We start from the raw sequence: 27541 nt of genomic DNA on the forward strand, positions 1-27541 counted from the left end.
CCAGTGATGTGCTCAAGTCCACAGAGCTTTTTAAGTAGTAAAATTTGAATTCAAACTGAGGCTTATCGGACTCTAGAACCTGCACTCTTATCCATTACACTATTCAGTATCACCCACACTTATCAACTATTTATTTTATAATCCATGTAATATTTATATTCCTAACCACCCAGGATTAGGAAGGCTTTCAAAGGAGAATACTGAATGAATGTTCTTGGTGAAAGAACATCAATTTGACCCCACCATCAATTAATAAGCTAGGGTGAGTGTCCTGGAAGTGAGGGTTGAATGAATTGAATGGATGTATGAAGAGAGAGTTGAATGAATGAATGAAGTTGGTTATCATGATATTAGGCAAGTGGTAGTGGAAGAGGACAAGACTTTTTAGTGTTATTTGCATTGATCTACTGGATTCCATTCATATGTTTCATATGCACAGGCTCTTGGTCAGTGTTTAGTAAGGTCCTGCAATATGCAAGGCAATGACAATGTGAAGAAGGTATGTGCTACCCATGGACATTTGGAGGAATGGCCCTGGGAGCAACTTGCTGTTTGGGGCAAAAAGCTTCATCAGGAGGAAGGGGCAACTTAGGATGACCATGCAGTGTTTCAACATGTAAATGGGAGGACTATAGGGTTTGTCCTAAGCAAGAGTAAAATTACCAGTGAGGCTACTGGAGCCTATGACTTGTAAGTGGGTAGGGGTTGGTTAGTCACAGAAAGAAAGGGAAAAAAAGGAAGAGTAATTTATGTGCAAGTGGCTACTTTCCAGTCTCTCTACTAGCACTTATTCTTGAACGTTGTCATTGCTTTGGGACTCTGTGAAACTTTTATTTCCCATTTTCTTGCATATGATCATAATGTCCTTGCCTCCCCAGTGACTTTGTCTTTTTTGTGTATGTTCTTAGTTTAATTTTATGTTTTGTTGCAATTACGTTCAACTGCTTTTCTGTGGGTTGAGATAACAAGTGCAGAGAATGCAAATTTTAAATCCTAAAAATGTCACAGAAACAGAAGCCGCAAATTAAAAATTGATCTGATACCGAAAGAAAATGGGCAAAGATGGCACTCCAGAACACAGAGATGATAAAAAGAAATTATACAGAGAAAGATTAATGAAACTGACAGGAAGTACATTAGACAGAAGAAATATATCAAGAGGAATGTGATGAGATACTGGAATGACTGAGCTCAGAATAGCCCAGCTTGTCTAACCTAAGAAGGACATGTTAAATATGGAGGCAGTTTAGCCAACCAGAAGTTGTGGGTCTCCTCAAACAGGAAATTCAATTAGAAAGTGAACAGAGCCCTAAACTGGAACTGTGAGGATTTGGTGTTTGCCCTTGTGATACTGAGGTATCTTCTCTGAAACTTAGCTTTCTCATCAGTGAAATATTATCTCTCTCGTTTATTTGTAAGTATTTTATAAGCAAAGTAATTGTCAAGCATTCTATAGGGCATGCAAAAAGGAAAAAAAATAGAAAATTACAATTCAGTATAATAAGGTCAAGGTCAGAGGTAGGTTCAAAGAACTTTGGAACCCAGGGGAGAGAATAATTAACTTTCTGAGGGTTTGAGGAAAGTTTCACAGAGGAAATAACATTTGAAATAGGCTTGAAAAAAAAGTCAGACAATGTGGATGAGCAGTGTGTAGGGGAAAGGTAATCAGTAAAAAACTGTTACTTCGTGTAGTTGAAAAGTAGGAGTCCTTTATTTATAGTGAACCATAGGTCTTCCTCCCACAGGGGAGGAATGGGGGAAGTGGTAGCTAAGGGGTGGTTGTGAAAGTCTAAGATAACAAGTTAAATAAAGCAGTTAGCATCTTGTCCTGTGGTTCAGTGGTTCTCAACTTTATTTTATCATGTCTAAAATACTCGCATGGACAAATGGATAAACAAGACTATGGGTTGCACGCAATTACTAGCTCCTTAGCTTTTTTTTCCCAGTTAAGGAAACATTTCAGAATTTGGGTGAAATATTATGACAACTTTGAATCCACTCTTTTTATTTTGAAGTAAATTATTCCCAAATCACTATTTTCAACAGTATCTGAAACAAGTTGCTTGTAGCACATCTGCCAGCTGATCAAACAGACCTCTCTGAGCACAAATAATTGAGTACTGCTGCTGGCAATAGGGAACCACTGAAGGCTGGAGAGGGATTTGTCAAGTTAACAAATAGCAGCAGTGTGAAGGATGGACTAGAAGAGGAAAAGATTAGAGGCAGGATGACCAAGGAACAAATGACAAGATCCAGAACTCAGGGAAGGGCAGTGAGGAAGAAGAGGACAGAGTCAATATCCTCTGCCCTAATGTAGCAGGTAACTGGAGAGTCAAAAAAACATGAAAGAAGGATGGAAAGAAACATAGGAAAGGCACAGAGCTCTTGCCTTGACCACTTATAAATACAATAAGGAACAAAGACTGCCAAGAGGCAAGGATGTCCCTAAGAAGAGCTCTGTGAGCAGGTAAGGTTTAAGAAGCTTCCTGTAGCTATTCAGCTCTTTGTAACCAACTCTGTAGAGGACCAGTTTGGGTTACTTAAAGAGCTACTGTTCTTCCTGAAATTCTGGGGAAGGTTGATTTCCAACTAGATGAGATGCTAGAATTAATGGGCTCCAGCTTCATTTGGAGGGTGGGCCTCCTGCCAGGGCTGATTAGCCCAGCTGGCCTGTCCACTATTCCTGTTTTATTGCTTCCTTTCTCATTAAGGAAGGTGTTGGGTTTGGATAACCATAAACAACATGTCTGCTGCTTCAAGCTACCATTTCTTACACAGCCAGCGGTTGAAGCCAGGCTCTCAAGAGTCTTTTTAAAGGACTTAGATCACAGTTTTAGAGGCAGGATATCAAGGAAACACAGGAAAAGGAAGCCCAGATTTGCAAATGTGCTACATACATTGTTGTTTTCTTATTTTTACCGTTTTTTTTTTTTATTCTTTTTTTTTTTTAATTCAAAATGGTTGGGAAAATAAACTAAAAAAATCCAGGCTGTTTTCTCTAGTCTCCCCTCTCTTTCTGTCTCCCTGTTCCTCCCTCAGCATGTCCATGTGAAACAGTACTCATAGTCCCCAGCCCTGAAATATGAAGAAATGGAGCTAGAAGGTTTCCCTTTATACAACTCTGCCTCTGGCAGGTCCAAGGATTCAGAGCAGCCACTGGCCCTTTACTGAGCAGTTTTCTGGGTACCTGAAAGCCCCCTTGACCACATGGACCCAAGGATTGAAGTCTATTTGGGAACAGAAGAACTGCTGAAAGGCAGCCAACCACTCAGCTCCCTTTACCTTCACTTAAGTAATTTCAGCATTTGTACGTCTTTCTCCCCAGACAGTGTTATCCCTTAAAATAGCCTTCATTGGCACATCATTTCTCACCAGCAACTGTACCCTTTTTCTTTCCAAAGTACTCCAATTTTCTCTCTGCTAGCACAGGGAGAATCATGTTTACTACAAAAAACCACAGTGTTGAACTATAGCCCTCAGTTTCTTAGAGTTTTACTTTCTAAGGGAATTTTGCAGCTGGTTCCATCTGTTTCTCCTAATTTTTTTCTCTCCTCTTCTGCCCACACTGATTTCCTTTCCGGACCCAACCAGCACCCAGCCTCAGTGTCTGTACCTCCATGACATGTCACCATCATGCTCTTCTCTGCTCATGAAAGATACAGAGGTCATAAGCCTCCCGCCATGCCCCAAACTGTAAATACTCAGAAAATATTTGTTGGTTTGTACTGACTACTCCTAGAACCTTTAACATTAAAAATTTCTAGGACTATTTCCCCAAACAACATTTCACGTAACTAGTTTAGTTTTTGTATCAAAGTTGTCCCTCACTGTGTGTTTTTCGTTCATGTGGCTTGACTGGAACTACCCCTGTGCTGAGAATGGAGAAATGAACTACTCCAAATGATAATTATGTTTGTGTGAATTATCCATGTGCATTTTAAATTCTAAACTGGCCTTTCCTGCTGCTTAGCATACATCTGGGCTATTACCTATCACCACAAGTGTTATGTCTGAAGGAAGAACAACCAACTCTAATGTTATTCATTCAAACACAAGCTCATGTGCCTTGGACAAGGAGAGTGGTCTAGGTAACATTCTGGTCTACATCTCTAAGTGCTTACTATATGCCAGACACTACTTCAACTGCTTCACAAATATTATATAATTTAAATATCATAAAATCCTCTAAGGCAGATATTATTGTGATTTTACAGTTGAGGAAATTGAAACACAGAGAGGTAATGTAACTCACTCAAAATCATGCAGTAAGTAAATAATAGAACCAGAATTCAAACGAAGGCAATCCATCTCCAGAGTCCATGCCCCTAACTGCTCCTCAATTTTCGATTGTTTCCTTTCAAATCTCCCCGCAAGTCAGAAGAAAATTCTGATTAACATTTTTATTTTTTATTTTTTAAGAGACTCTCATGCAGGCTGGAGTGCAGTGGTATGAACATAACTCACTGCCTCCTGCCTCAGCCTCCTGAGTAGCTGGGACTACAGGCACAAGCCACCATGATTGGCTAATTTTTTTTCTTTTTTCTTTTTTTGAGACGAGGAATTTAGCTATGTTGCCCAGACTGGTCTCAAACTCCTGGCCTCAAGTGATCCTTCCACCTCGGCCTCCCAAGTAGTAGGGCTACAGGCGTCACTTTTATTTACACAGAGTCTATGTCCTTGAAGGGTCCTGTGGACACAGAATTGTATAAATCCCACCGTTTTCTGGAATCAAGTCCTCACTTAAAGGAGCTAGAGTTTGAATTCCTTTTGAAAAATAATCATCTCATACAAATCACCCCTCTGAGTTCGGCATGCCACCATCCAACTAAGTACAGTAGGTTCTTGAATAATTTCATTTCATTTAACATCACTTTATTATAATACTGATGGGGAAAAAAATCAATTCCCAGCTGGGGCCACTGTCTGTTTGGGTTTTCTCCAGATACTCCTGCAAATATGTAGATTGCATTAGGTTTCCTGGGTGTCTAAATGGTCCCTGTCCAAGTGAGTATGGGTGTGGGTATGAGTAGTCCTACAATGGAATGGTGACCTGTCCATGGCTGGTACTCACCTTGTACCCTGAGCCTCCGAGATAGGCTCTGGCTACTGTCAACCCTGAACTGGTATAAGCACATTGGAAAATAAATGAATAAATGAATAAAAATTATTGTAAAATAAAAATTTGTAAAGTCTACAATAATTATACAAATGCATAATAAATGATGTGGCAGTAAAGCACACAGCAAGTCTGTCATATTTGTGATTTGTTTGAAATTCCTGGTGGTAGGAGGTGCTCCTTTTTGCTTTGCAAACAAATTTCTTGATTTAACCCCCCCAACTCCATGACTACCACCACTCACTGATTCACCAAAAATTGGGTAAATAATTTTCTAGTTTTTATTCATCTTTTTTCTTTTCTTTTTTTTTTTTTTTGTTTTTTGTTTTTTGTTTTTTGTTTTCTGAGACAGCATCTCGCTCTGTCGCCCAGACTGGAGTGTGGTGGGTGGTGCGATCTCAGCTCACTGCAAGCTCCACCTCCCGGGTTCACACCATTCTCCTGCCACAGGCTCCCAAGTAGCTGAGACTACAGGTGCCCACCACCACACCCGGCTAATTTTGTTTTTGTATTTTTTTTAGTAGAGACGGGGTTTCACCGTGTTAAACAGGCTGGTCTCGATCTCTTGACCTCGTGATCCACCCGCCTCGGCCTCCCAAAGTGGTAGGATTACAGGTGTGAGCCATCACACCCCGGCCTATTCATCTTTTTAAAATGTATATATAGATCACACTTATCACACTTATTTCAGTGATTAGTATTAAAAGTTTTGGGGTCTTTATTTAGAAATTTGGTGATGTTTTTGTGACCAGAAATATGTCATAGGAACTTAATTCTTGTTAGTATCATTTAGCCTATAGCAAAATTGGTTATATTATACGTTCTTTCGCTTGAAGTTGCCATTTCCAAGGACCTATTGATAACTTTAAGTGAAGACTTATTGTACTTACAGCAAACGTCCTCAAGTGATAAATGTGGAAATACATCATTCTTTCCTTTCTTAATATCAGAATATTATAACGAGCTTGATAACACATAAAATCCTCTGGTATCCAAATCACCTTGTATGGTAATTGACCTTTAACACTTCTGAGGTTATTGGATTCCATACATAAATTACCTGCTAAGCAAAGCAGAATTTTCCTTTTCCCTCTCAGATCAAGGAGAGGCTTGATATCCTGAGATTTGGCAAATAAGCATGTTGCTCTTATCTAGATCTTTCATGTTGTAATAGGTTTTCATTGTATGCCTTTGTTTTTCCTGATCTCTAAGATTGTTTTTGCAATCAGCATATTGCTTCCAATTCTTTGATCAGTTTAGTCGCCCTTTATCAGGTCATATGACTTCTTTAAGGAGTGGCAGTTTACTGTGAGCTTGTGCAAGGGCAGGTGTGGAATTGCATTAATTTCTTTGTGTTACACACAATCTCCTGTGAAACACTTACTCTGTGCCAGGCATTCTGATAGGAAGTAAATACAAAAGTGATTAAGAGTATTCCCTGCCTTCAAAGAGCTAATGGTTCAAAGTTTCTAGGAAATTTCCTGAATTTCTTACGTGGGTCAAAAATGGCAGTTCAGAATCCTACCACCAAACCGTAAGAATAATTGGCACTAGTTCCTCTGAATTCATGCATCACCATAGACAGACCCACATAAATGTGTGTCTGCTAGGTCTGTGCTCCTTTTCACTAGCTCTCAGGATCTTCCTGTGACTGGCCTAGTATATGTGTCTTTGGCCTTTGACAAAGAAAGGTCCTTAACACTATCCTATCAGGTATTATTCCAGCTTACATGTGAGGAAATTGAAGCTCAAAGTGGTTATAAAATGATAAACTAATTTGTATATCATTTTACAGTTTTTATCATTTTACAATTAAAATGATATACAAATAACTGTACCATGGTATAGTTTCATTTATATATATAAATATATATATATGTATGATCTCATAGCAGCTGCAGGGATCTTTACGTAAGTCAGATCCAATCACTTTCTTGGTTAAATCCCTCCAATAGCTTTCCATCATACTCAGAATAAAAATATTCCTTTCTTCTCTGACTTCATTTTTAAATCTTTCACTCCCTTACTTACTGCACTCCAGATAGTCTTCTTTGGTTCTAAACACAGCAGACCTGTTTCCACCTGAGGTCCTTTTACTGTGCTGTTCTTCTAGATCCATTAAGGGGCTGGCTCCTTAATGGCTTCACTCAGTTCTTGGCTCAGATACCACCTTCCACATGAGCCTCCTCTGACCACTATCTAAAGTACTGACCTTACCCTCCTGTCAAATTGCTCTCTAGCGTGTTACTCTGTTTTGTTTTCTTCCATCCCTTATTATTATCTAAATTTCTTTTATTTGTTTACTTGTTTATTATTATTCTCCTTCCCTTGAATAAAATGTAAGACAACAAGAACAAAGACTTGTTATGCTTCATTGCTGTAGATCCACCCCTAGAACTCTGCTTGGCATATAGTAGGTGCTCAGTAAATATTTGTTGAATGAATTAGTTAATGCCCTTGATAATGCATTAATGTTTTTGATGGGAAATCCTCAGCCCTTTCTAGCCTCATGTTTTTATATTCTCCCTAGGCAATTTCATTTACTCCTGTGGATTTTTCTACCTTTCTCAGTGTTTTCCTCCAGCCCAGTTCTTTGTTTCTGAGATGACCAGCTCTGAGCTGTGTTTGACTTTTTTCATTTCCCATACTTGTTGTTTTAACTTTCAGAATCAAAGATACTCTTGACCTTTGAGTGATAACCAAGGGAATCTACATTAGCATTATAAAATACTAACACATTTTAACATTTATATTTAAAAGAAACTTAGAGTTCATATACCACAAATTCATGACTTTAAATGTGAATGAAGAAATTGAAGTCCAAGATAATAACTACTACAAGTGTCACAAGTAGCATAACCCAGAATTTCCAAGGTACATTCTTGTTTCCACATTATGGTTATTTGCCTACTGAGACCATAACTCTCCTTTTGTTAATGTGTTGTTTTACATATATTTATTTATTGAGATGTAATTCACATAGCATAAAATTCACCCTTTGAAAGTATGAAATTCAGTGGTTTTTAATGTATTCACAGAATTTTGAAATCATCTCCATAGTCTAATTTTAGAACATGTTCATCACCTCCAAAAGAAACCTCATACTGATTAGCAATCACTCTCCTTTCCCCCTGCCATCTTAAACTTCCTCTTCTTCTTCAACCCTAGGAAACCATTAGTCTACTTATTGTCTCTAAGAATTTGCTTATTCTGAACATTTCATATAAATAGAACCATATCATATGTGGCCTTCTGTGTCTGGCTTCTTTCACTTAGCTTAATGTTTTCAAGGTTCATTTATGTTATAGTATTTACCTTTTTGTTTTGTTTAACCAAAGCTCCTTTCTCTAACTGCCTTTAATATCTTTGAGCACAAAATTAAACATTAAATATCCTCCAAGCCAAAGACAAAAAAAGAAAAACACAAATATATTACTCTGCTCTGGTTACTCATAAAGGAAGTAGATAGTTTATCATGTACACAGATTTTTTTAGCACCATATTTTAAGGGAAATCATAGATGTAGTTCTTTAATCTGGCTATATGGATGTGTCTTTTGATTATTTAAGGCATTTTTCTTCCTTTCTTATTCCTACAATTCCCTGCTTCCCTTGAGTTGGGCAGGCTGAACAATATTGAAAGGAGTGAGAGGACTACCTGGTGGTATCCTCAAATGACTTCTTTTTTTGTGTATAAGACTACATTTTTATTTAATCTTTACCAACATGCTATTGGTCACCACTGTTAATTCTCAGGATTTCTCTTCCATTTATGATCATAATACTCACTTTAATCTCAAATATGTATAATTTTCTTACAACTTTGTTTCTGAAAAAGGTCAGTAACTTTGCCAACCCAAAATATGTTCCAAATAACGCACGTTGTCTAGCAAATGTAGGGAGAGAGGGCAGGGAGCTGTACCTCGCTAGAAATGAAAAGAGGAATATGATTGATTGTTGATGTCTATGTACCCATGGGTTTGGCCACGTATATTTTTTTCTTTTTGACAGCCCTCAGGTGCAGAGAATTAAATTAACATAATACTCCTACCCTAACAGCAAACTACTATCATCAGTTCATGAAAGGTCTTGTTTTTGTTTTGTTTAAATTTTCACCTCTCTCTTATATATGCTTTCCTTATGTGTTTGATATATGTTCTTTTTTTTTTTTTTTTTTTTTTTTTTTGAGACGAAGTCTTGCTCTGTCGCCCAGGCTGGAGTGCAGTGACCGGATCTCAGCTCACTGCCAGCTCCGCCTCCCGGGTTTACGCCATTCTCCTGCCTTAGCCTCCCGTGTAGCTGGGACTACAGGTGCCCGCCACCTCACCCAGCTAGTTTTTCTTCGTATTTTTAGTAGAGACGGGGTTTCACCGCATTAGCCAGGATGGTCTCGATCTCCTGACCTTGTGATCCGCCCGTCTCGGCCTCCCAAAGTGCTGGGATTACAGGCTTGAGCCACCGTGCCCGGCCGTGTTTGATATATGTTCTTAAGAGGCATGTGTCATTATAGGGTATTTAGTGTTATTGGGTGCAAATGAGCAATTTTATAAGTAATATTGTGCCATAAATCTCATTTGGTGGTTTTTTTTTTTTTTTAATTTACCACTAAACCTTTAAAGACTATTCATGGTGTTGGATTTACATTGACTTTATTGTTTTAACTGCTGCATAATATTGTATAGTATATATCCACATTTTATTTTTCCATTCCTCTAGCAATGGACCTCTGCTACAGTGACATAGAAAGAATTCTCATTCTTACTCTTTAGAGACCTGAGGAAGAATTGCTTTGGTGTGTATGTCTAGGAGAGTAGTTGGGGGGCCATAGGACCTAAATACACTATTTTCTTTGTCCAGCCTCTTTAGTGCATAGCTGGCATCCTCCCAGTCCCACCTCCTACTCTAGCCATCATTGTAGAGATCAGGGCTGGGCCAGCATGCAGGCTGCAGCCAGCTAGGTGTCAGTGTACTAGGTAGTACTTCACTTCTTATTTCCTTCTCTGAGGCAGAGATGAGGAAGGAACACTCAGAGAATCTACTCAGCACTCAAGCCTGCACTTGAAATAGGGATAGAGGAGCAAGGGGTTAATGGTCACAAGGCTACTCATACTTTCTCTTGTACCCCCTTGGGGGTCAGTTCTGAGACACAGTCTGTAAGGCTCTTACCAAGATCCCTGTGAGACTGAGTAGTTGCCAGCATTGGCTGTCAATTTGAAAATGCATCCTTGTCTTAGTTTTCCCTTTGTCCCTATTTCAGTCCCCCAGTCCCTCATTCCTGCTCCTTGGTATTATTTCTTGAGTGAACTACCTGTAGACAAGCCTTTGACTCAGGCTCTGCTTTCAGGGGCTACCCAGCATACAATCTTACTCCTAAGTGCCACCAGATTGCAATCCAGAGCATCTTCACCCTGATCTGAATAGTTTGGTCAGTCTTCACCTTGTGGGTCAGAGGCTGGGCCATTTCAAATCTTCAGCGTGCTACCTTTCGACAAGAAGTTTTGCTTCTGCTTGGAAGGCATGCAGTTATTCCCTGTGTGGATGTGTCATTTGTGGGTCAGTGACTTTTCTTTTTACCCTTACTGCAGTTATTTTCAAAATGTGATTACAATCTACCTGCACTAGTAATTATAAAATACGTCTCCCACGAACATTCTCTCTACCTTATTGTGATTTGTGACTTTTGATGCTTGTGATGCATTCGTGGCTTTTAGGTAGTGCATGTGTCATAGATGTGCTATAAGAGAGACTGAAAAGCATTGTTTCTCAATGCTTGGTAATATGAAAACACAATATGATTTATATCTTTTAGTGGAAAGTACTGCAGTCAGTTTACATCCTAGAGTATGCACTTGTTCTGTCACATTGTCAGTTGGGTTTACTTAGGGAAAAGTGATAATTTCTTTAAGTAGCACGTGTCAATGTTAATGCATTTGGTTTGTGCCAACTCACTGAACTGGGTGCTTCATCATAAAAAAGCACAAATCATGACCCCCTGAAAACAGGAAATCAGATCAACTTCCTTAAGGGAATGCATGTTTCTTCTCATGTGGGAATAGTTTTTAAAACCTCATTGTCCCCTTCTGCTTTTGTTGTGTAAACAGGTGGTTAATACATACACTCCAGGAAAGAAGATTTGGCTTGAAGGTGTGGTGACCACCTCAGCCGGAGGCACAAACAATCTATCAGATTCCTATGCTGCAGGATTCTTGTGAGTAACACTTAAAATTTCACCCCCGGGGGCTTTCAGGAGGGAAGGACAGTGAATCTCTGTTATTGCTGATTATTCTGCCCATCCTAGGGGTGAGGCATGCTTCCCGTTGAAAGTTCATTTCATTCATTTGTGTATGTCTTAAACCATTCAACAATGATCAACGCCGTCTCTAGATATTAAAATGTCAGGCACAGGCATCAGAACAAAAATTATAGTAAGTAATATTAGTAACAGTAATAATTATAGTAATAACAGCTTTATTGATTGTCTAAAGTTCAAAACACAGTGTAAACAACATACATTTTCTAAGCCAATTTTCACTATAGTCTTGGGAGATAGGTAGCAATAAGGCATGGTTTTTTCCCTCCAGAAAAAATATGATTGGTGGAACTGGGATAGGAGATAACTACATTGTAAAGCTGTAGGAGGTAAGTGCCGTAGTAATCATACCTTTAATAATACGGTGCTTACCACTGTCTGAAGTGCTTTATTTGTATTTCATAATTTAACAACCAATGACATAGATGCTACTGCTTTTAATAACAATTTAGTGAAATAGATGCTGTTATTATCCCATTTATGGATGAGAAAACTGAAAGAGGTGAAGTAACTTATCCAAGATCACTCATTTAGTTAGTGGCACAGCTTGGACTCAAACCCAGACAGTTTGCTCCAGAGTGCAGCTCCTTTACCACTGCAGTAGACCACCTGCCTTTCTGCCTCACATGGTCTGTCTACAAAAGAAAAATGACAGACATGCAAAGGAATAAAGAATTTCTGTGACTGGGAGTATCAGGAAGGACTTCATGGAAAAAGTGGCATGAGTGCCACAGAGTAGGATTACTCTAATTTCTATAGGTGGGAGTCATGGTGATGGCAGAGGGAGCCTTCTAAGCCCAAGAAACATTATGAGCAAAGGCACAGAGGAGCAGAGAATGGCTAATGTGACTAAAGCCTTGTTATCTGCAAGGGTGCAATGAGGGCTGAGACTCAGGAAAGGGTTTACCACCAAATTACAGAAGGTTTTGAAAACCCAGTAGAGGAAGTGAGGCCTTGTTCTATATTCACAGTAAGCCATTGAAGATTGTGAAGGAGAAAGACAGAGAAAGAGAGAGAGAGAGAGAGAAAATCTGGAGAATCTGACTTGTGTTTTTTCTGACTTTGGCTTTGTTAATGGTATTCACAAAAGTTGGGAAGGAATGGGAAAATGAATTTGAAGGCTACTACAGTCATCTGGAGAATGACTTAAGCCAGAAGCATAAGGGCCTCTCATTAGCTTGCCAGTGTCATGTGGCAGGGACAAACCCCTCAGGACCACTAAGTAAGTGACTTGTTCCTGCTCCAGTACAGTCCTGTGGCCTTGGATTTTTGACTGAGCAATGTCCTCCTAAGAACTGTAGCTTTGCCCTCAGCTGTGTGTTTTGCTGCTAACAGCTGTTCCTAATTATGCAGCTTCAGTTCCCCTGTATAGAGGGAGCTTCTTTAATACATTAATGAAGGACAAATCAGGCCAGTCAAGTGGATTGCCTTTACAGATGGAGTTCTGGCAAATGTAGGTAAAGAAAACGAGTCAGTGTAATTCATGGTGATACCTTGAGTCTTCCATTTCTGTGTCCTCAGCATCTTACATTGTGTAGCACAGACATTGGTAGCAAGCATGGTTCAAATGCATGAAGTGGAGTGAGTCACCTTTGATATAGTGTCATTAAGAATCTTCTTTCAAAAGTACACTCCCAGCCAGGCATGGTGGCTCACACCTGTAATCCCAGAACTTTGGGAGGCCAAAGTGGACACATCACTTGAGGTCAGGAGTTCGAGACCAGCCTGGCCAATATAGTGAAATCCCATCTTTAATAAAAATACAAAAATTAGCCGGGCGTTGTGGCATATGCCTGTAGTCCCAGCTACTTGGGAGGCTAAGCCAGGAGAATTGTTTGAATCTGGGAAGCAGAGGTTGCAGTGAGCTAAGACTGCATTCCAGCCTGGGCAACAGAGTGAGACTCCGTCCTCCACTCCACCCCCCCTCAAGAAAACCCACAAAAGTGCACTCCCACTCTCCACTGGCTTGATATGAGACCCGTTGAAAGATGAGAAGCCAGGGCGTCAGTGCTGCAGGGGCCCCCTTGGAATCAGCAGAGGAATGACATTTGCTCAGCAGTCACTATAGGATGCTGCTACAGGGCCCAGCAAGCAGCCCAGTTGTACTGAGTGGTTTTATGAGCATTCTTCCCTTTAGGAATGATATGGAATGAGAAATACTGCAGACCTTCATGGAGGAAGTTGAAAAAGAGAACTGCCTTTTCATGAGCATCAGCCAAATAGCCATAAATTCCTACAATCACTTTGCAGAACACGGATGAACATAGTTGTTTATATTCCGTTTGTAATTCCGATATCCAATGCTTAGTTGACACAGATCAGATGAAAACTAGTTTATTCTGCTCCCGATTTCTCTTACTTCTTTGTCACCCATTTGGTCTCAACTCCATTGGCAGCACCCAGCAATGTACCCTTTGAGTTCAGTTCTCCAAGGGACATAAATTGCTTCCTGTCGGGGGTGGGAGGGGTGGGGGAGCAGTAAAGCATTCTAGGAAGCTCTAGGAGGCTAGCAAGAAATTGAAAAGAAGGCATTTTTCCAGCATTTTTGAAATGTTAATATATCACATAACTCTGAGTTCACCAGGACATATACACGTGCATGTATGCATAAATCGGGATTCTCTGCTACCACGTGTTCAAGAGTAGTGTTTCCCAGCTAGGGCTTTGCGATTCTTTGGTGGACCACAAATACTCTTGGCATACTGCTATGTCTCAAGCACCTAATAGTGTCTGGCACATGGTAGATATTCACCTTTAGTGGAGTGGAAAATAAGGGCAGGGTAGCATCTTTGGTTAGATATACCAGTCATTTTATCAACTGTCTCTAGCTTAGAATAGAAAGGAGCCTGGGGAAACCATTTCTTTCCCTTTCTGAGGGGGCTTGTTGTTATAGGAGGAAGATGAAGATAACTTTTGTATTAACCATTCTATTCTGAAAGCCATGGGTTCTGCTTATAGTTCTACCACAGGACAGTCTTTGACAAAGTATTTCATAGTATGTCTCAGTGGCTAAAGGAAAAGCTAAAATTGATATCTTGATTTTATAGGATTACCAAATTAATAAAAATTATGAAGGCAAGTAGCTTGCTTAGCCATGTCATGTTCCAAAAGCAGTAGTTCTGGTTCTAGATATTTTTGAATGCTCCAGATCCTGCATGTGCATATAGGGATGTAGATTTGCAGGGAGGATGCATATTCTTAATTTCTTAAATATCTTCCTATACACTAGTGAAAACATCAGGTTTATGAATTGATAATTTATTTGTTGAGTATATACTCTAGGTCCCTAAGCTAAGCTCTGTAGAGGTCAAAAGTAGAAATTTGATATGATTCCTTTAAATGTGTATACACAGGTATTTACATAGTCACACAAGCATTTTTAATATCTTCTCAATTCTGAAAACAGTGCCTAGCATTTAGCATTGACTAATGTTATTGAATAAATAATGAATGAGTAAACAAATGGGATCTTTTCACATATACAAACACCAGGATAGAGCCCTGTATTGACATGAAGATGCTGCTAGATGGAGGGACTCACATACGTGATTATGCGTTTCTTCATTGTTTTGTTTCTTCCTTCATTTGACAAGCATAGGGATGGAAAGTTGAGTAAGACAATTTGCCTTTAAAATACTTGTTAGATATAGACCCTATTGTATTTGTGCCATTTCAATATAGAAAGAACACTACTTAGGAGGCATTAGCCCACAATTCATGTTATAGTTCTACCACAGGACAGCCTTTGACAAGGTATTTCATAGTATGTCTCAGTGGCTAAAGGAAAAGCTAAAGCTGATATCTTGATTTTATAGGATTACCAAATTAATAAAAATTATGAAGGCAAGTAGCTTGCTTAGCCATGTTATGTTCCAAAAGTAATTTCAATTCCCTGGGTCACAATGTTACAATTTGAAGAACAACAACAAAAATGATTCTACTATGCTACAGTCAGATTTCCTTTTTGATTTAAAACTTTTGTGTTTTGCTTTGCTTTTTGTTTTGTTTTATTTTTGTAACTCTAATTGTCAGTAAATATTTGTTAGTTTTTATGAGAATAAAATATAATTGTAGATGTAAAAAATATTTGAATATAGGAATAATATTTATTCACAATATAAAAATTAGCAATGCTCTTTATTCCAGCAAGGAAAAAAATTTAATTCTTCAAGTCACGGGTTTGGAGCTCCATATGGTTTCAGATTTGGGAAATCATAAATATGCGTAATTTTCCCCAGTGTGCTAAATAGTGATTCTCAAAGTTCTGAGAATCTAATTTTATCCAGACAGATTTCAAGTCAACAGAGTATTGAGTACCTACGATGTGCCAGGAATGGTGATGGGTGTTTGGAGTACAAGTTCAGACATTGTGTCTATGCTTGATGAGCTCATACCTAACAGGGGAAAGGTAGAGAAATAAGTTAAGTGATTCTTTCTGTGGACTTTCTGAGGGCATGAATAAGAGATCTGGGGAAGTAGAGAGGAAGGTACCACTGTTGGCTGGGGCAGCAGAGTTTAGAATAAAATGACACTTGATTTGGAGATTAGTATATGAGAAGAAATTTGCTAGATGAAAAGGGATAGGTTCAAAGAAGAATGGAAGGGAATTCTAAGCAGAAATTAAAACATGTATAAGGACTTAGGTAAGTGTGAGAAAGCAATGTGTATTTGGGTAGCCAAGAGTAGTTTCATGTGTCTTGGAGCCTGTGGGAAATGGGGTTTAGGGTGAGAGAAGATGGGGAAGAGGTGACAGATAAAGCTGTACACACATATGTTTAGGACAAGTTGTGAAATGCCTTATCTTACATGTAGAGAAGACTGAATCTCTAAGCCACATTTATTCCATGTATTATTACAAGTAGACGTTTTCCTAAGTTTCAGAAGTAGGAAGAGAAAGAGAACCCCAAATGAATGCATGAATGGATGAATGAGCTGAAAGTGTAAATAATGAAGGCAGAGTCAGCAGTGTTGGAAGAACCAAGAAGGCAGTATTTTTGAAGGATGGCATGCACTGGAAAATGGGTGTTTGGCATAGTGGGATAGATGATAAGTGTGTGAACAGTGCAGATCCTCCACTGCGAAATACGTGTGATGGTAGCATACTTGAATCCCTGAATAGTTACTTATAGTGCCAAGGAAAATTATTATTGCATTGACTACTGACAGTGATATATGAAGGTTGCTAATGACTAGACTATATTTGCATAGGTCATAGGAGTATATGAGTTAGAGTTCTGTTAAAGGTATATGTTCAGGGACAGGGTATAAGCAGGGGAGTTTGAGGGATGGAATGCACAATGTATGCTCCTCTGTCTGTAATTGTATGTCCTCTGGCCAGGAGGGATATTAGGCTTACAAATGGCTAGGGTGTTCATTTGTTACTATTTCAGGAATAAAAAGGTAAGTCATTAACAACAAACTATTTAATGATCAAGAGTGGTTAATTTTACTCCCCTAGACCTCTGTTTCTTTTTCTATCCAATGAAGAGTTTGGATCTGATAATCTCTAAAATATATTACAGCTGTGAATTTAATGCTTAAAATAACCCTTTTTAAAGTACTAGGTAAATTTGGTGACTGGAGATTGGTGTATACATATGTATAGTAGCCAATCTCCATAGAGCTTGTTATATGCCGTTTTAAATATGTATTGATGTAGCTCTTTTTCTCTGCCTTTTAGATGGTTGAACACTTTAGGAATGCTGGCCAATCAGGGCATTGATGTCGTGATACGGCACTCATTTTTTGACCATGGATACAATCACCTCGTGGACCAGAATTTTAACCCATTACCAGTAAGTGTGGGATAAAGATTCCCAACTCCTTTTCCATATCATTCAGTTATTTTGATCATGCCTTGTTCCATACTAGGAGAATAATTTTCCTCTTGCTGTTACCAGTTAATTTCATTAATTGAACAGAAACATTCTTGTCTTCGTTCCCTTGATCCATTTCACAGACTTTTGGCTTCACCCCATACACACACACACACACACACACACAGACACACACACATACACATACACACATGCACACACATCTAGTCACTCACTTTTATATATACACATACATATGTATGTACAGTATGCAATATACTTATATTCATTTATACATATTTATATAATTATTACTATTGTTTTAACAGTCCTTGTGCAGTTGAGATTCCCCATCTACTTGTGGCCTGTTTGAACTCTGCTTGAGAGTGAATTTTTCCATATCGTTTTATTTTAATGCTAATAGGAGACATTAGTTGACATCAAATGCAACATGTTGAAAGCAGATGGGGGAGTGTTAGCCAAGATCAGACACACTAGGAACCCGTCTCTTGAGGAGTGGCTGAAGTGCAATTACAGTTAGATGTTGAGCCTTATGTGACAATGAGGGGATTTACCAAGAGCGTCAACTTCTCTAGGAAAGAGAAGAATAAACTAGAATGGCAAAAGCAGAAATATGGGTTTGTCTAGTGACCTTATTGGCCAATCAGAGAAATTCCACCGACCAGAAAAGCTACGCTTATCAGAAATATTACACGGGTTATCCTTTATCATAGAAGTCATGGTCACGACAAAAGATCAGACTGCTCTCATCAAGTCATAGAATTTCAGAGCTGGGATCCCCCCTTGAGATGATCCAATTCCACCTCATTTAACAGAGGGGCTGCTAGCCAGGGGAGGGGCAAGGAGGTGGGGCATGTAGGGCTAGCCCTAGAAGCTGTTCCTGTACCCTGGTTCGGTGCTCTTTCTACAGAACTACTTGTTGCCCTGGGGCCCACAATAAACAGACCCACACTGGAACCAGTGAGCATTGCTACCAGTTGCCTCTCTCTGCCTATTTCTACCACTCCGTCCATTCCCCAAGCCCTGAACCAGGAAGCCTCCAAGCTCGGAGCAGAGAACAGCTCAGCACCCACAGCACCAGTTCCACATCTCAATTACAACCAAGTAATTGTTGTATCACTTAATGTACATGACTCCAAAAGTCCAATTAAATCACAAAGAGTAAAACTAACTAGCATAGTTGCTTACATTTGCTGGACAAGAGTACATCTTCCAAGATACATGTATGGGAGACTGGGGTGGAAAGGGGTAAAAAGAGTTTTCAGTATGGAACCACAGAGGATTGTTTTGTTTTGTTTTTGTAGAAATAAAATAATTAGAAAAGTATCTATGAAATGTAAGCACTAAACAAATATAATGGCACACAGAAACAAATACTTATTGAACATCAGGTACTGGAGAGGACTAGTAATAGATAAGTGAATCAATAAATAAGAGAGCACTGTTTGGGACCTTTAGGGTACATGTGCAGGAAAGGCCTCTCTGAGAAGGTAACATGTAAGCCAAGAGCCAATGACAGTAAAAAGCCAGCTATGCAGATTTCACAAAAGAACTTTCCAGGCCGGGGAAGAAACTAACACAAAAGCTCCAAGGCAAGAACAAACCTGGCACATTTGAGGAAACATAAGAACACTAGGGTGACCGGGACATGATAAAGAAGGGGGAGAAGTTGGAAATGAAGTAGGCAGGAGTCATATCACCTAGGGCTTTGTATGCTGAAAGGAGTTGACTTGTAAATAGTATGAAAAGCCATTGGAAGGCCTAATTAGGGAAGTAATATGATCTACTTACATTTTAAACAGCTCACCCTGGCATAATTAACGCATCAAATGTTAGTTATAAAGGATGCAGATAATACCTAACAATGTACAGATCACTTTCATAAATGGCATCTACAATGCTCTGAACACTTCCCTCTGTCCTTCTTTTTCCTTTCTTTCCTTTTTTCCTTTATTCCTTTCATCACTCATTCAAATTTCATTCACTCTTCTTGATCATGTACTGTGTGCTGATTGCTGTTCCTGGCAATGGGCCACTGTGGTGAACCAAAAAGACAAGGTTCCTGAACTCTTGGAGTTTACAATGTAGTGAACTGTACTGATAAATGGAAAATAAATAAACATAAATCAGAGAATTGCAATTTGTCATAATTGCTCTGAAAAGAACATGGTGAGATAAATATGAATATTTATACTTATTTTGCTAAAGAGAAACTAAGGTTCTGTGACATTATTGAGTGACTTATCCAAGGTCAGAGGAGTAGTAAGAGAGCTAGAACACAGTTTTCCAGTTCTAAATTGTGTTTTCTTTTCACTGTACCACACTATTTCTTATGGTAGCCTGTTAGATGTCTTTGCTGTGGTCTGAGGCCAACATTGCCTTAAATGCGTGGAAATGAAACCAGGCATGTTGGGAAACTGGAGAGAAGAAAACAGACTGGAAAAAGAGTCTTTGGGTGACTAGACAGGCTTCATTTCCAGAGTTGGACAAACTTGGATTCCGTATCAACCCTCTTTGTACCTTTGCATGGCCATGTGTAATTTAAGGATGTGAGTCCTCATGGCTTTGTCCTCCTCAAATGAGAGTTGCTGCCAGTGACTTTCTTTAAAAGCATGGCACAAAAGACCTCAGTTGATACACGGTGGAGCAGAGCTCATAGAAATTCACGGGAAGAGAAAACAAGTTCCACTGATTCAGCACAAAGACTCAAATGATCTGGGCAGCTGTATTTCTGGAAACACCAAACTGTAATAAAGAAACTGTATGTAAAAGCACTTAAAAAGGTAGCAGGCTTTCTTTTTATCTTTCTTTGCACTAATAAATTCTGCACCTTATAAGTAGAGAACCTGGCAGCTGGGAGAGTGTGTCTTAAGTCTCCCCCGGAAGGTATTTACAAGGCTAGACCAGAACACCAATCTGACACACATTGCCAGCAGGCCCCTGGAATGTGTAATGGAGACAGACCTGGGAATCGTACTGGTTGCCACTTCAGAGAGTTGTGCAATTGATAACTAAACACTGCCAATAAAAACTTGTGGATTTTACATTGTGAGTAAATCTTCAAGAGAGTTTGTTAAGCGCTTAGGGGATTAGTGAGTTGCATTTTGGTTGCCTCCCCAAACCGGTGCTCTTGAATGAATTTAGAAAAAGTGAGCATCCTGGCCTTATGGCTCTTCAACCCATATCCCATTTTACCCCTCCCCCTGCCCAGTCAACTTTAATCCCAGTTTGTGGCATTCTAGCCTAGCCCTGGCAGGACCATTTCAATAGCCCCAATCTAAGGTAAGAGAGAATATGAGGATAGCTCTTTAAAAGAGAAACTTGTCCTCAGAAAAGATCATTTTCAAATATACCCCATGTTCTTCATGGTTATTCCTCCAGAAAAGTGCCACCCACCTCCTGCTGTAACATTTTCCTTCTCCTGGAAAGAGAATATTCAGTTCAGCCGTGCTTCATCACTCGACTCCCACTCCCTTCCCCTGGCCCCCTCAACACTGGGAAAGAGGGGACATGTGAGTCTCCACAGCCAGTCAGTCAGTCACGGGCTCCCTTGGGAGTAGACGATGTTTGTGCAGAAGAGATCTGCACATTTGGTGGACATAGTCCAGACCCCACCAGTCATGGGCATTTCTCCTCAGAGAGGGTTTTGGAATTTAGCTTGCTGCTTTTTTTAAGAGCTTGATTTACAGAGCTTTCAGGGAAAGGAATGGTGAATTACTAGTCGACATCTTCTTAACTCCTACACCAGGCTGTCTTCGCACAATTCAATTCAAAAAACATGGACACCTCAGTTGTGTCTGGCTTCATGCTTGGCATTCTAGGGACATGCACATAAATTCATCCATGGAACTAATAATCTGATGTGTGTTTGTGGGACTACAATTTCGTCCTCTATTTGGAATAAAATAAAAAGCTAGATCACATTGGATTGCCTTTTCCACACTGGGCACGGTGGTATGGAAATTTACTGTCAGCATGCTGTTTTGCCTACTTTCCCTGATGAATAATATACACTCAACTCGGCCCAATGCACACTTACTGAGTGCCTGCTGTGTACATTGTTCTGGAATATAGTCATTGGTTGTGGACTGGAGTACAACTCGCTGGTCTATGGTGAGATTGAACCTGTGATTGCAGTTCCCATAGCAACGTGCTCTGAACCAAGCCATTGCTGTTCAGATATAATTTGGCCATCAGAAGGAAACTCTAACTCTTACTGGTGCCTGCCTAGCACAGTTGATGAGCCTATCACAAGATCCTAGAACAAGATCCTAGATGCTCCATCCTTGTTTCCCTCCAAAGTGTTAGAGACAATGCCCAGTGTGCACTGCTGAGCCATGGTGTGGACACAGGGCTTAAATCTCTCCCTGTGTAGAGCAAGGACACACAGTTACAAATGCATGTTCCATTGATGCTGGATTGATACAAGAAGAACACCACCTGAGACCAGACACAGTGGCTCACGCCTGTGATCCCAGCACTTTGGGAGGCCGAGGCGGGCAGATCATGAGGTCAGGAGATCGAGACCATCCTGGCTAACACGGTGAAACCCTGTCTGTATTAAAAATACAAAAAAGTAGCCAGGTATGGTGGCGGGCGCCTATAGTCCCAGCTACTCGGGAGGCTGAGGCAGGAGAATCGCTTGAACCTTGGAGGTGGAGGTTGCAGTGAGCCAAGATTGTGCCACTGCACTCTAGCCTGGGCAACAGAGCAAGACTCTGTCTCAAAAAAAAAAAAAAAAAAAAAAAAAAAGGACCGCACCTAGGAAACAGCAGGAGCCTGGAACTATGATAAGATTCATGAGTTCTAGTCCTAACTCTGCCATTAATTAGATGTGTATCTTGGTATTCCAGTTTTCCCATCATTTAAATTGGGATAAAAATGCCACCTCTACCTCCAGAAGTTACTGTTACGATCTTTGAGAAAATTAGGTATAAAAATTGGATTGTGATTTGGTATATATACATACATGTAGAAAATTACTGGAAGGGACTACATCTAAATGTTAAAAGTGGTTTTCTTTGGGTGGTAAGATTACAGGCAGTTTTTATTTTCTTACATGAATTTTTTGTATGTAAAATTGCTGCAATCAGCATTATTGCTTTTAAGATCTTAAAAAAAGGCCTGTTTTTCAAAGAAAAAAGAGTATTTCAGAAGGATTGTGTTTAAATAGCTATGCAAATGTTCCCTTGTTATTCGTGTTTCACTTATTCATAAACACCTACTGCATTCATGCTATGTGCTAGATACTATGCTAGACACTAGACACACTGTCTCTAGGAGCTTACAGTAGAGTTAGGGAGATAGACAAGCTAGCAGGGACTATAACAGAAGCCCTATAGTGTATTAGAAGAGGAGTACAGAAGCCAGATTGAGTGGAGGGAGGCATAGGGCATCAAGGAAGACTTTCTGGAGGAAACAATGCCTGAGCTGAATCTTTAAAAAGGGCCACTTAGCCATAGGAAGAAGAGTTTGGGGTCTGGGGAGGACCTTCCAAACAGAAGCAGTAGTGTATGTAAAGGTACAGAGGCATTAATTTTCCAGTGAGTCATGTTAGATGGATTAGGAAAAATTAAGAAAAATTTTCCCATTGCTGTCTAGTGGCCACACAGGGTGTATGCAAATTAAAGAATTTCAAAGCTACAGACCTGGAGGTGGTAGGGCAGGGGAGGCACAAAACACAGCCAAACCAGCCTGTGACCTGTTTCTTGGTGAAGCCGCCTTTCTCTTTCTTTTCTTTCCCGTGGGAGCCATCAGAAAGATGAAAGAAGCAGAGTGTACCTGTTTAGGGGTAGCTGTGATGTGAAACCCAATGCTCCCATTAGGGGCCCTGACAAAGACTTCACCATGTGCAGTTTTCCTTTGTGGAACCTGCGGCTGCTGAGAGAAGGGCATCCTTGGCTGCAGGATCAATCACTGAGACTCAGGCTGGCTCCACGTCAGTGGCCGAAGTGCCTGGGCTGCATGCCCAGGGAACATGACTTGCTCTTTTCTCCTCTGTGTCTCTAAACCCTGGCTGCTCAAATCAGAGCCTGTGCTCTGCACCATCTGACAGGAAGGCAGGTCTTTTGCCCCTAATGCTTTCATTTAGACGCTCCTCTAATTTTCTACTAGGAGTTCTCCTCCCTTGCTTATTTATCAGCCTGAGTGGTGTGCGCAGGATGTCGGCAACACTAGCAGTTGTAACAGCTCACGCGATGGAAGCCCCCTTGGGAAACAGAAAGCACTCTAGACCTAAAATCAGAAGGTGCAAGCTCAAAATGCAGCACCACAATTTTCTAGTTACATAAGTCTTCATTTCTTCCTCTATGAAATGGGATTAACTGTGCTGATGTTAGAGACAGGGAAGTATTTGAATGTACTGCTTAAAAGTATTGACTTTGGAATCAGACTGACCTGAGTTTCAAAACTAGCTCTATCACTTACTAGCTATATGTCCTTGGATTTATAAGCATCAGTAAACATCAATTTCCTCTCATAACATGGAGACAATAATAGTGTCTACCTCAGAGGGTTGTTAGAAAGATTAAACGAGCCAATGCATGTGTATCTTTTACCACATAGTAAATACTCAGTAAATGTTAATCACTATTATTATTTATAAAGTCACTTTGTTAAAATTCTGTAAGTCACAATAATTATTATTAATAACCTGAATATAACTGTGGTGAGATAATATATATTTGATATCAAATATATATTTGATATATATTTGATATACATTTAATATTTAGATATCTGGAAATCAAGCAATGATGACTAAAGGATGAAAAGTAGATTTTTTGGCAAAAGTAATTTAACTTTTTATAATTTTCTAGTAACTTAACTAGAAAATGAGAAGAACAAAAAAGGAAAGCAATGATTCCTTCACCTGAGAGGAACTGACTGCAATGGTTAAAGATAAACTAAAAATTACATTTTATTTCCCTCTGGAGAAGATTCTGGCAACCTTTCCCAGTGAAGGCAATTAAGGCAGTAACCAGGCCCCAACACCTTCATTTGGTATTTATAAATGGCCCAATAAGCCCTGGAAACCATGATATGTCACATCAAAGTGCTAATGACAGCACATTATGTGAATCACTGAGAAGCAACAATTGAAAATTCCACTCTGCCATCAGCCATTTATATTGTTCCTACATTGCAATACTGAGGGATTACAGCTACAGCAAATTGTGTGGACTCCTAAATAAATTAGGGAGAAGAAGCAATTATAGTCTCGCTGCACTTGAGCTTAGGAACACGATTCGCCATCCTTGAAGCAACGTGCAGACAGTGAGAAGCAAGGTCAGCACTGGAATGAAAAGAACTGCACTCACCTAACCTCATCAGCTCGCTGAAAATACTAAAGAATTATCTAAAAATGACCTGAGAAGAAAGAGAGGGAGGGAGGGAGGAAGAAAAAAGAAAGGAAATAAGGGAGAGGAAAAAAATAAATGTCATTTGGTAGGTTGGAAGGCACTTTTGTGAATGCCACAATGTGACAAATTTAAGAATATTTCATCTTAAAGACTTTGCAAACATTAAGGGCACAATGTCTGGTTGTGACCTTTAGGAACCAAAAAATAAGCCTCTGATAGAACCAAGATAATACATTATGTTTTTTTCTCACTCAATTATGGTTTTGTGGTTGTTTAAATAAAAGCAAAAGTCTTTATTAAAAATAGAAATAGAACAAATTCTGCTTTTTAATTCTTATTTAAATGTACTACACTATAACTTTTTTTTAAAAATGTGTCAGTCATTAGATACCTCACTTACTAACTTTCAACCATTATCAATCTCTGCTTGTTTCATCCTTGATTCTGTTTTAAGCATTGAAAGGATTCAGTAGAACACACCATTTTTACTTACCCTAAATTTGATGGCAGAAGACCTGCCTTCTACTCTAAAATTCACCCTCATCTTGTTGTCACAATCCTTATAGCCTTTCTTTGTTAGAGCAGTGGTTCTCAAGCCTGGCTGAACATTATAGTCACCTAGGGAGCTTTTATAAAAATACCTATGCTTAGGCACCAACTCCAGAGATTCCTGTTTAAGTTGATCTGTAGAGGATCCCAGGTGTTGATATTTTTTTTGAAGTCCAAGTGATTCTAATGTAAAGCCAGAATTGAGAACTGTATTAGAGGTTTACATTGCCCTGATTAAATTATCAACTACCTTTTTATTTTTCTCTACTCCTCCGTACTCAACTCTTGCTTCAATTTTTGACATAGTAACAAAATATTTAGTACTGTCTATCATTCATTCATTTGACAACTATTTATTGAGTATCTAGTATGTGCCAGACACTTCTAGATTCTGATGAAATGGAGGTGAAAGGGGAAAGACAAGACCCCTGCCCTCATTGGAGGTTACAGTCTGGAAGGAGAGACTAAAAATAAACAAGTAAACTAACAATTAATTACAAAATTCAGAATGTTGTGAAGGAAGCAGTTGCTAAATTGAATAATGAATAATTTAGAAAGTGTGGCCAAGGAGGTCTTCACTGAAGAGGCAGCCATTAGAGGCTGGTGGAAGAGCGGAGCATCGCTCAACAGGAACAGCATCTGCAAAGGCTGCAGTGGGGGAAAGACGCTCAGTCACACATCAGAGGCCACACAGTGTCTCTAAGACCAACCTGAGGTATGGTCCACCCACAGCCAGGCACAGAGGCAGGCAGCAGTGCTCAGCACAGTTTAGCTCAAGCTCCCTGAACATGCTGCTCTATCCTGCCCTTGCCACCAGCATTTGGCAAACTTCATTGCTTCCTGTTTATTGCCCTTTATGCAAATAATAGTGGTGTATCTCACTGCCTGGCCCTTTATGTGGGATCCCCAACTGGGCTTAGTGCCTAGAGTTTCCCCGTCACTGGCCCAGCCATCCCCATTTACACTCTCTGTCACCTGTCATCAGACTTTGAAACAAGAATGGCAGAACATTTGGTAGTTTATTATACTATTCCGTTTTTGAGTATATTTACAAATTTCACCAATAATTCTTTTAATATCTTTGTTCGAGAACCTTATGACATACACTAAAGCAAAGCACTGTTTTAGTTTCCGTAGAACATAAAAAATAATGTTAGATTCCTTCTCTCCATGTTTACAATCTGTATTGGGTGACATACAGATTGAGTTAACAGAGAGAGTTAACAGATGATGGATGTGTATGTTAAAGTCTGTCTTGTTCACTCATTATCCCCAGAGCCTAACATAAGGTGCCTTGCATAGGAAGTACTCAATAAATATTTGTGAAAATAAGAGAGGGAGGAAGGGATCCAAATGATCAATAGACAGTAGGTGTTTTAGATGTCTGAGGTAGGAGATATTACTACTGGCCAGAAGGGAGGAGCCAGAGGGAAGAATTAGGAAAGACTGTGCAACAAGACGTCATTGGTGGACATTTGTAATATTAGTTACCCACATAATACATGTTCCTGAGAAGGCTCCTTACTCCAGGGCACCACAATGATGTGACAGTAGGAAGAAAGGAGGGCCTTGGGATAGAAGGCTCACCAACTGGAAGACCAGGAATTCTGGATCTGATTCCATGTTCTGACACCAACTCACTCATTGTAGGGCACTGGGCGCTCTGGGTCTGTCTCTAATTTAGAGGTTGAATTGAACAATCTGAGGTTCCCTTCAGCTCTGAAGTTTTCTGATTCATTTCAATATGTTATTTCCATACCACTGTCTTCAGATGGACCTCCCAGCTGAACTTAAATTAATAAAATATTTTAGAATAAAGCTGCACTGCTTCCCTTTGAAATCATTCAGGGAATAAAGCTTTTTTCCTCAAGGCTCCTATAGCCCTGTTATAGTACTTATGACTGTCTTTTGTTATTAGAATTGTTGGGGTCCACCTACTAGTAAATTCTCAGTCATTACTGTTTCAATTATTTCTTCAATTCCTTTCTCTTTCTTCTCCTTCTAGTTTGTTACACATTTTGTAGCTGTCCCACAGTCCTCAGATATGCTGCCCTATTTTAGTCAGTCTTTATTCACTTTGTTGTTCAATTTGGGATGTTTCTATTGATATTTTCTCAAATTCAGAGATTATTTCCTCAGCCATGTCCAGTCTACTAATAATCTTATCAAGGGCATTCTTCATTTGTGTTATAGTATTTCTGATCTCTAGCAGTTTTTTTCTTTTAGTTCTTAGAATATCCATCTCTCTGCTTACATTGCTCATCTGCTTTTGCATGCTATTTGCTTTATCCATTAGATCCTTTAGCATATTAATAACAGCTGTTTTTAATTTCCGTTCAGATAATTTCAGCATTCCTGCCATGTCTAGT

General features: G+C 39.5%; 1 protein-coding gene across 4 annotated transcripts in view; it reads left to right on the forward strand.

Annotated features, from left to right (window-relative positions):
• HPSE2 (heparanase 2 (inactive)) overlaps nucleotides 1-27541 on the forward strand; it is a 790590-nt gene that overhangs the window by 620909 nt on the left and 142140 nt on the right. For all 4 annotated transcript variants that reach the window (XM_010389528.2, XM_010389530.2, XM_010389531.2 and 1 more), the window contains 2 exons: nucleotides 11217-11323; nucleotides 17106-17220. In XM_010389528.2, coding sequence (XP_010387830.1) covers nucleotides 11217-11323; nucleotides 17106-17220 — 222 coding nt within the window. The remainder of the gene's footprint in view (nucleotides 1-11216; nucleotides 11324-17105; nucleotides 17221-27541) is intronic.

The sequence above is a fragment of the Rhinopithecus roxellana genome, chromosome 11 (genome assembly GCF_007565055.1).
Source record: "Rhinopithecus roxellana isolate Shanxi Qingling chromosome 11, ASM756505v1, whole genome shotgun sequence".
Lineage (NCBI taxonomy): Eukaryota > Metazoa > Chordata > Mammalia > Primates > Cercopithecidae > Rhinopithecus > Rhinopithecus roxellana.